At 32.4% G+C, this 9,721-nt stretch overlaps 1 protein-coding gene across 1 annotated transcript; it reads right to left on the bottom strand.

Moving 5' to 3' along the window:
• Positions 1-6,042: 6,042 nt before the first annotated feature.
• LOC126847673 (uncharacterized) lies at positions 6,043-9,593 on the bottom strand. Its single transcript, XM_050588052.1, has 8 exons — positions 9,570-9,593; positions 9,316-9,508; positions 7,984-8,133; positions 7,627-7,847; positions 7,356-7,536; positions 6,453-6,579; positions 6,198-6,379; positions 6,043-6,140 (listed from the first exon to the last, which is right to left on the bottom strand). The coding sequence occupies exons 1-8, from the start codon at positions 9,591-9,593 to the stop codon at positions 6,043-6,045; spliced, it is 1,176 nt and encodes a 391-aa protein (XP_050444009.1).
• Positions 9,594-9,721: the final 128 nt, after the last annotated feature.

The following is a 9,721-nucleotide window of genomic DNA, read 5'->3' as shown; positions in this document are numbered from 1 at the left end:
GACACTATGATCATCCGGTACAACGGGAACAACTCTTACATGCGCCGCGAAGACCAATGACGCAGAACAGCACGTGTGTTTGATATCAGTGTGTTCTGTGTGCACAGAACGAATGCTATGCGAAGTTGTGCGTAAATCTAACAAAACAAAATAAAAAATCCGTTTTTCTGTTGTTTTTTTAAAATATTTTTTTGTTTTCACGATGTAACGTTAAAAGTATTACGCTTGCTGTAGTGCGTATTTGGATTGAATGTATAATAACCTATAAGGCAGGTCTCAGGACCTGGCGGCCAGCAAAGCAACCCGTAGCTCGCGATAAAGTGTATAATTGGTTAAAAAATAGGTTTTACTCGTTATCATTTAAAAATAAAAACTGGTATTACTTTTATAGAGTTCCGTTTAAAGCGTACTATACAAATTGACTTAGTATAACTAAGCCCATTTGTGGTGAGGTGTAATCGTCTCAGTTCTAAGTCAAACTTAACCGGATTGGAACGAAAACTTGGATCTAGCTTACACACCAGAAGTATGGAGTAATTTGGTTTTAGAAGCAAAGAGCCTAAATGGCTCGGAAAAGCTTTCAAAATAAAAAAACTCATCTATGATTCAATATTTCTTTATTAAGATTGATTGAGAAATTGAGACTGATTAAGAATCTCAAGGACCGGTATCCACTATAAATTACTATGTAAAATATCTATGTGTAGCAACTTTTATTTAGGTTATTAACAATAAAGACATGGTGTTTTATTAGGATCCGACATTAACGCTCCATACTAAAATAATATCTAAATTATTCGAATTCATCCGGGTTTTACGTCACAGTTATTGTTGCTGTTTTCTCCAATTTGGTTGATTCTCGAGAGTAGGTACAAAACTATTTTTGCTATAAACCAAGTACATTTAGTTGTACGTTTTACGTCGTTCCAGCTTGACGACATTTGACGTTAGTATGGTCTCTTTGCCCGTCTCGCCTTTTGATAAACGCGGTGGTATAGCAGGTAGCAAGTCTGTTGCTTCATCGTCCAACAACACAGTGACCGTGTTCGAAGCAGCACTCGACATTAGTGGTACCGTGTCACTCCTGGAATCGCTGTCCTCCGAAGTTTTGCTATTCCTACTAGTCATACAGTGTGTAGGCCTATATCTGTGACTTTGCCAGCTCCAAGACAAGCCGCCTTCGATACAGTTTTGGACGGTCACAAACTCGGTAACTGCCGTCGCATCCATGCCTTTCATGGTGCCTTCAGTGTAGTCCATCTCTTGGATTTTACATAGTCTCGGAGACTCGTCAAGGTTCTTCGACTTACCATAAGCTGCGAACTTTCGTTTATATTTCATTCCTGACACGTCGAAATCGCCACCAGGATTTCCCACCACCAGAGGTTTCTAAAAAAGCAAGAAACCTACGTTAACTTGATCCAAATGGTCGAACACTTACTAAAGGATCACGTACTAAATTTCAGTCGAGGATTTACAGAAAACGTTTCGTTTATCTGATATCGGCAACTTTTATCACTTGCAGCCGTAGTTGTATAAATTTCGTTATGCGATATCAGATAAAGGACACATTATCTGTTAACCCTATAGTATGATGGTGGAAGTGTAATATTATAGAAAAATTTACCCAGACAGTTTCATCAGTATGGTCGTTCCGTAATTCGGTATGTAGAGGGCCTTTGTCAATGTTCTTCGGCCACAGCTTCCGCTTCAGCAAGATCAACGACAGCAGGAAAACACCACTCACGCCCAACACAAGACCGGCTTGTTTGTTCTCCAGCCACGGTTTCTTGTCGGTAGGCGCACAGTAATTCGGGAACACACAACACCAGGCACTGTCTTCCGATAGCATAACACAATAACGTTCGAGACAATAACGGTGGCCAATAAAATTATGCTAAAAAAAAAAACAAGTTAAAATGTACCTAAGATTTTGGTTTTCTTTTTTAATTTCGTTTTCCGATAACTACAATCAACAATTTTCATTTGCTCGGTGTTGTCAAGTTATAAGTAAATCGCTTTAGCAACTGTTCTTTATTTATACACATAGGTATCACTAATAAAGATTTATAAATAATAAAGCCAATAAATATATTTGTAAACTATAGAAACTATCTATATATGTATGTTAGGGTGGTCTAAACACATTTTTTGGGGAGTTTTTTAAAGTATAAAAGTAACTGTTACAGAATAATATCTGTACTAATTATATTTTAAAAACTTATTATTATTTTCAATAACAAAAAGTATAAGGCCAAAGATATGTACTGTAGACTTATTGTGGTCGCCACCAGTGCCTCATTTAGACATGTTGCGCTCCGGTGCAAAAATAAATTGGCGCCTTCGTAAGGGGCCTACCCACAGGAAATATAGGATATATCCTCATGAACCTTTTAGATTTTGAGCAAAGAGAAGAATACTCGTGTTACAATAATGTGTGCGTTTTTTTGAAATATTGTTTAATAATTTCATGAACCCCTCCCCCTTCGCAAAGATACAATTGATCTCTAATTGAGCCACATGAGCTCTGCTTATTTATAATTCTTCATATAATTTTTTTTTTTTACATATTTATATATGGATCATATAAATATATTGTTAATATGAACAAAATAAAAATAAGTTTAATAAAACTGTATAAACTATGCAAATTAATATATTTTTTTTTAATATAGGTATATTGGGAGAAGACTTCTGGCTTGTATTCAGCATGAATTGCTTACCTTAACTGTGTAATAAACTTTAAATAGTCGTTAGTTCGACTTATTTTATTTTAAATAAACACCTTTTCATGCCCTTCAATCACTTATGTGTACAAAGGCTTAGGAATGGACTACAATATAACTTAATAAAAAAAAAATGATAAAATTATATATTAGGCCTATTCCTAGCCAATGATTAAATTATTTATTATAACTTATTTATCTTTCTTAACCGGACATAGGCGGAATTTGGCTGTCATTGGGAGTTTGTTTTCCTGCTTAGAGAGTACCCGATGTGGCGGAGTGTCAACAAATGACAGTGAGCGCTAATGCAATGCCGCAATCACCTCTTTGACCACTCGTCTTCTGTACACAAGAACTGTATCTTATATTTTAACATATTTTTTTTGTACTTTAGAACTGGACGGCGGGAAACAAGTCAACTATCGGGTGTTGCACAATGTGTCGAGGGGGTGATAGAAAAGTACAACGTGGGCCTCAACATGTATAACATGCTGAGGGTACTGCGTCACAACTATCCAGTTAAAACAACGAATAGGACAAAATGTAAAAATGTTTTTATCATTTTATGTGTAGTTATAATTATGCATACAATATCTTTGAGATAATAATAACAATAAACTTTTAATAATTTATATGTATAAATTATACAAGGTGATCAACTTATCGTAAACCACTCAATATCTCACTGGATTTAATCTTATTAAATTATATATCCATTTTATTATTTTGTAAAATTTTGTTTTTTTATGCAATGCGATTTAAATTTTTCACCGTTTTTTTTGTTTTTACACCTCTCCCAATTTAGTGTTTTTGAAACTTAAAAGTTTCAAGTTCAGGGCAGGAGGAAAGGTGGAGTGTAGTATTATTTTTAATTGCACGCATTTCCCAACCGCACTTTTCCGTCCATTCTAACTTTTAAACTCTTATCATTTTAAAAATGGTTATTCAAAACTGGTTTTCGTCTAGTCAAAATTTGTATTATATTATTCTCAATTTAAAAAGTTAACGAAATGTATGCTTTACCATTTAAGTTTCATAAGTTGCTATCAATAAAATAAAGTTAGGAGGGGAGTAAAAACAAAAAAATTGTGAGAAATTGAGATCACATTGTATAAAAACATTATGGAAAAAAAAATGAAATTATTAACCCGTCGTGACTCGCACACTTTTAATCAGAACACCATTACTCGCGTGTTGAGCGATTCGCTCACCTGATTTATTTTATAACAAATGTATTATTTAGGAGCAAATACATTTAAATACATTTAGTTTTAGTTATAGTTAATTCCGTAATTAATAAACTATCATACATAAACAATTTTATATGTTATTAGTTGACAAAAATGTAAATAATTAATTTTTTCGGTAAAAAGCATTACTTTATTATTTAATCAATAGTTTTAATTTTTGAAAAACAAAAAGGTTTATCATTAAAATTATAATTGTATAGGAACTTTTATAAACTGATCATACAAATCAAAAAAACTTATACAAACTAAAAATTTTACTGTTTTCTTGAAAAAACCATTACTTTAGTATTCAACTAATCATTTTAATTTTTTAAATATAATAATTATACTTACGTCTAATTTATAGATAACTACCTATACAAACTAATCATAGAAATCAAACAAACTTCTACAAACTGATTATTGAGTTTTAAATCTTTGTTACATGTACTACACGTAGAGCTAATGTGTGTTCTTTACAAAGTGGCACAGAGCACCTTGCACATTTTACCTACAAAACATAAAATCATTGTTATTATAATTATTTGATTATCAGTCGGGCTACTATTTACCACTGTATAACGATTTTTTCTCGCAGGGCAAAAAGTGCATTTAACTCTTTCTGAAGGTCTCGGGTCCTCTTGAGTTGGCGTTGAGACTTGACCGATGAAACGATTTATTATTAAATAAGTAGGTCAAAAGGCAAATTTTTAGAACTGAGTCATTGTACCATAAATGGTCTACATAAATCTTGTCCGAGAGATTTTAAATATTGACGCCTACTTATAGTAGTATCCCTGTTAGCTTTATAAATAATTTGGCTGTTTATACCAGCTATATTAATAAGATCAAAAAATATGGTCAAGGGCCATCTGCAACTTATTCTTGCTACGGAATATTCGACTTTTAGCTCATCTACTACGTCGACACCTTCTTTGGTAAAATTATAAAAAGTAATCACTTCGGGCTTACGTTGTTCTCTGCTCTCTACGTCAATATCACCTTGATTATGCATGGTTGACAACATAAGTACATTTTTATTCTTTTTTGGTACATATGATACTAACAAACACTCTTTACCATATCCAAATGTATTACTACTATTTACTTCTCGTTGCTTAGTGTCCAAAAATTGAGGAGGTATTTCTCTTTTTTTTCTCTAATCGTCCCAACCATAGTGGTTTTATGATTTTTTAGAAGATCCAAAACAAACGAAACAGACGTAAACCAATTATCTATCGTTATGTTCCTACCCGTCTTTGAAATTGGAGCAATCATTCTTTTGACTATACTTGAAGCACTATTATCTTGGTTATATGGACTATTTGGTTGTTTTCCTACATAAACCTCCATATTTGCTGTATAAAATACACTGGAATCTACAAGTCAAAATATTTTTATGCCATACTTGTTGGGCTTGTTAGGAATATATTGACGAAAATTACATCTCCCTCTGAAACCTTCCAGCTTTTCGTCAATAGTACAATATTCCCCCACAGTATAATTTAGCTTACAACGATCTACAAATTCATCAAAAATAGTTTGGATTGGTGCCAGTTTATCAAATTTGGTTCGTCCATTGCGAGTATTTATATTATCAAACCTTAGTGCTAGTAATAATAAATAAAAACGTGTTTTAAGCATAACTGCCCTGAAATAATCTGGCGAGAACCCATCATTTGACCAAAGGTACGATAAATTTAGATGATAACTTCGCATCATACCAGCTATGTACAAAAGACCCAACATGGCACGCAATTCTTCTACACTTGTATCTAAAACATCTCATTCTCTCTCATAGTTCAATCTAATTTTTGCCAAGTTTATGTTAGTACATGTAACAATTTCTTGAATGGCGTGCTCAGGAAAAAATAGTCAACATTCTAAAATTGTTTTTGCATTTCGCGCATGGGGTTTCACTCCAACTATAGGAAAAAGCCCACAATAATGGGTATTTGGCTGGTTATTTAAAAACAATAGATGGAGAAGTTTTAAATATATTACTATAAGGTACTAGAACATTTTGAATATTCAACTTTATTTTAACTAGTTCTTAAAAATAAAGTTATTAAAAGAAGAAAAATCTGTTAAATTTTCTTGGAATTCTTCTCCTTCATTTTCTCCCACAACTCGATAATGTTTTGAGCAGCCGTCTGTTTGGCCGTCGCACGTTTGTTGCTATGTCCTAAAAAATATAAGTTGAAAAAAATGTAGCTATAATAATGTATATCGTAAATTGTACCGATTGCCACAAAGTCCATAGCTTCGCACTGAACCGAATAGTTAATCTCGAGTTTAGAATTGTTTTTAGTGCGACTTAACAACGTGTACTTAGGCGGCGGAAAATGATTGATCTCACAAGTTTTTTCCAAAGTGTCCACGTAGTTCATTTTGGATTGTAACAACGGGTTGAGATCCCGTAACCTTGAGTAAATATTATTTATGTGTCTGTATATACAGCCATGATTGAGTTTTAGATACAATTCAAAATATTTACTCTCTCTCTGTAAATGTTTTGATATGAGACGAAAGCGTGCTGACAGATTGTTTCTTCAGTATAGCCCGCAACATTTCCGTGGCCGCGTTTTCTTTTGCTTTGAGCTTAGAAAAACCTGTTCCCTCGACTGCAAAGTTAATATTTTCAAAGTTACTTAATGGATCATTCCAAAGCATAATTATAAATTGTATAAAACTACTCGAGCTGGAAAATCTAATTTGGCTAATATATACATATATTTCACTAAAATTCGTTGTTAGCTGTAGAACCACCCATCCAAAACTTCGAATGACATTTAATTCAGACAATAATGCGCAAGCAAAGAACACTGTTATGTCAACACAATCTAAATCACCTCAACTTCTTATGAAATTCGCTCATGAACTGGTAAATCAAAATGAACAAAACAAAATTCTTACACAATACTTACATACTACCCAATTAAATTCTGAAGCAACTAAACTTTCTCAAGCATCTCAAGTAACTTACCTGAATTTTAAGCATTTATTGGCACCTTACTTGATCTGCAAAATTAAAGGACAAACAACAAATAATTTCTGTGTTTGGCACTAAATTCTAAGACCGCTTTAACATTTGAATACCAAAGAAATTACTCCTTTATAACTATAACTTTTTAAAACATCAATAGACTTTTGGAATATTAGAACAATAAAAACGATTCTAAATAAAATTACTTCATTGATTTCTTACACATTCTTCAAAATTTACCACGGTTCAGTTAATTACAGTTAATGTGGGCTGTCTCGTTAGGTAGTTACCTTAAATACATTAATCCTTTTCAAGTCAAAATCTGCGATATCTGTTAGCTTATGTTTAAGTGATCTGTACCTAGGTTTTGGAATATTATATCTATGGTATAAACCAATGAAAAACAAAGCATACCATACATCCCAAACAATGTACAAGAATAATTGTAAATAATTTGTCGCCTGGACATGTCCGTGGTTAATAACCGATAAATCGGTGTTATTCCGGGATCGATAATTCTACTCTGAAGTATATCCATTGGTGATCTCAAGTCCGCCAAAATAAGTTCCGTTTCTTTGAATTTTTGTTCTCGTTCCTTAACATCACCATGGGCACAACAATTACATGTAATAATTTTGCATTCATTTATGTATTAATTTTCCGTTTGATAATTTCGAGAACTTACTATTTCTTGTACTCTGTGTTTAAATAAAAAGTTTAATTTAAACGGGGCCGCTTTTTTCTCAGGCTGTGGAAACAATAAATCTTCTGGCACGTCCAAGTATCTTCCAATATCGTTGTATCTGTCAATAATCGAATCAATAGAATCTTTAATCCAATTCACTTTATTCTTTTGGCTGTTTACGATTTTATTACGATGCACTTTCATTCTATAACTATCAGTGTCTGAAAAACAAAATGTATATAAGTAAACATTAATTTTTTATGGCTATATAAAAAGAATCTTAAGTTAATTAAACGATTAATCCAAAATTATTTGTATAAACGATATAACCGTAACATTACATAAGTCATAACCTACGGTACTTCTCGTTCATCAAATCAATTTCCGACGCGAGAGCCGATTTTTCAATATTCAGTAAATGTATCAGCCGCGTTATCATTTCGTATGCTGACTTTAAATCGACCTTACATTCATTGATCTTATTTTCTAACATCACCGGTGATAACACTAAAATTAATACATATGCATAATACGACATTAGTCTTTTGAATTGTTAACCATTGTAATAATTAAACTAATTCACGTCATTAGACATTTTAGGAGGGAATCTAACCAACATGTTAGCTATGTATTATAATAAACATAACACAGTTTTTATAATATACCTACACTAATAGTCTATAAAAGACAGGTTTACAATAAAACAATCGCATAGAAAATATAAATTTGAATAAATAGAAACTCAGAAGCACTTAGATCGCCTAGACCGACAACAGTAAACTAGACCGCGCACAACAGGTCGTATGCCCAACTGACTTTATGGATATCAAAAAGTCTACAGAAGTGTTAGAAGTTTAAGATACGTGCTAAAAAGGGAAGGTGATGACATTAAAATAAATGACTTAAGGAAAACAGGACTTCCACACTTAAGATTTACAGACTTTAGAACTGATTACTTACGGTTAAAGCTTAGTAGTGAGGACAATTTAGAAGGAGACAGAAGAAACAGTATATTGTGTTGTACTTGGAAGCAAATGGTAAATGGAGTAGAAATAGTAATTATTTAAGACGAGCTTTATGCTAGATCGCGGAAGAGTCGAAGAAAATGTGACGAGTAAAACTAAACGTGATTGGGTGAGGTGAAAAGATGGAACAGGTAGGTATGTAACAAAGAAATGTCATTAAGAGTAAAAATAAAACTTTTTTGAAACTAAAGTGAGGCCAGAAATGGCGCATTGAAGTGAATGTTGGACATTGCACTAGAGTAGGTAATAAAAGAGAAATTAAATAAGTTTAAATATAGAATATTAAGATGGTTGTGTGGAGAGTCAATAACGGATAATATGATAATAGGATTTTAAATCGAAGTAACACTTATATGGGATAAGGCGAAAAACAATAACTTAATAATTAAGATAAAAGTATATTTTGAAAAAACGTTTCCCTCAAGACTAAGTGTCCTATTATAAAAAAAACTCCACAGTAATAACCTCACTATTCTTTATTACTACTCGCGGAGTCATAAATTTGCATTAATTATTATGACTAAATGTGATTTAACTATTTGTAAAAAAGAACACTTAGGTTCAATCGAACGAATTTAGGTTAAATAATAAAGCTGGTTGTCTATCTTACAATTGCTAAAATATACATATTAATTATTGTATACTAATATTTTCGAATGGTTACTAGAATTAATCATGCGCTCTTTTTCGATAGACAACCGAGTGATAAAATTGTTGACGGCCATGAACATTTGTAATTTTTCTTTTTCATATATTTGTGACTGATTTAAATCGACTGGTTTTTTCATAACGTTTTCCCACACTGCTAACTGTCGCCTCCTGTGATCTTGTCGAATGAGCTCGAATGGTTCTTCTGACTAATTATACGAATGCCATTATTAAAATTGTATCCTACAACATTATGATTGTATTAATTACCTTAATAAAAGCCTTTTTGATCATTTTAGAAATAGTTGCACAAGAACTAATTTGAAGTTGTGTAATAATAATACTATTATATCAGTGAATAATTTAAAAACTAAACGAAATATTGGACAATTGCGTATTTCACTAATAATTGTTATGAGTGT

Source organism: Adelges cooleyi, unplaced genomic scaffold (assembly GCF_023614345.1).
Source record: "Adelges cooleyi isolate 19-005CV unplaced genomic scaffold, UGA_ACOO_1.1 ACOO_flye_CR_arks_rails_tigmint_CR_PRNA_115, whole genome shotgun sequence".
In the NCBI taxonomy this organism is placed as follows: Eukaryota; Metazoa; Arthropoda; class Insecta; order Hemiptera; family Adelgidae; genus Adelges; species Adelges cooleyi.
This window is presented reverse-complemented; position numbering and strand designations above follow the sequence as displayed.

Bases quoted from the DNA above. Each gene is read 5' to 3' on its own strand.
- LOC126847673 (XM_050588052.1), bottom strand. From the start codon at position 9,593: ATGATCAAAAAGGCTTTTATTAAG. The intron at 7,848-7,983 runs GTAGGTTATGAC...TTTGTTTTTCAG, and splicing joins TTTGATGAACGAGAAGTACC to ACACTGATAGTTATAGAATG. The intron at 6,380-6,452 runs GTAAATATTTTG...TATTTACTCAAG, and splicing joins AAAACATTTACAGAGAGAGA to GTTACGGGATCTCAACCCGT.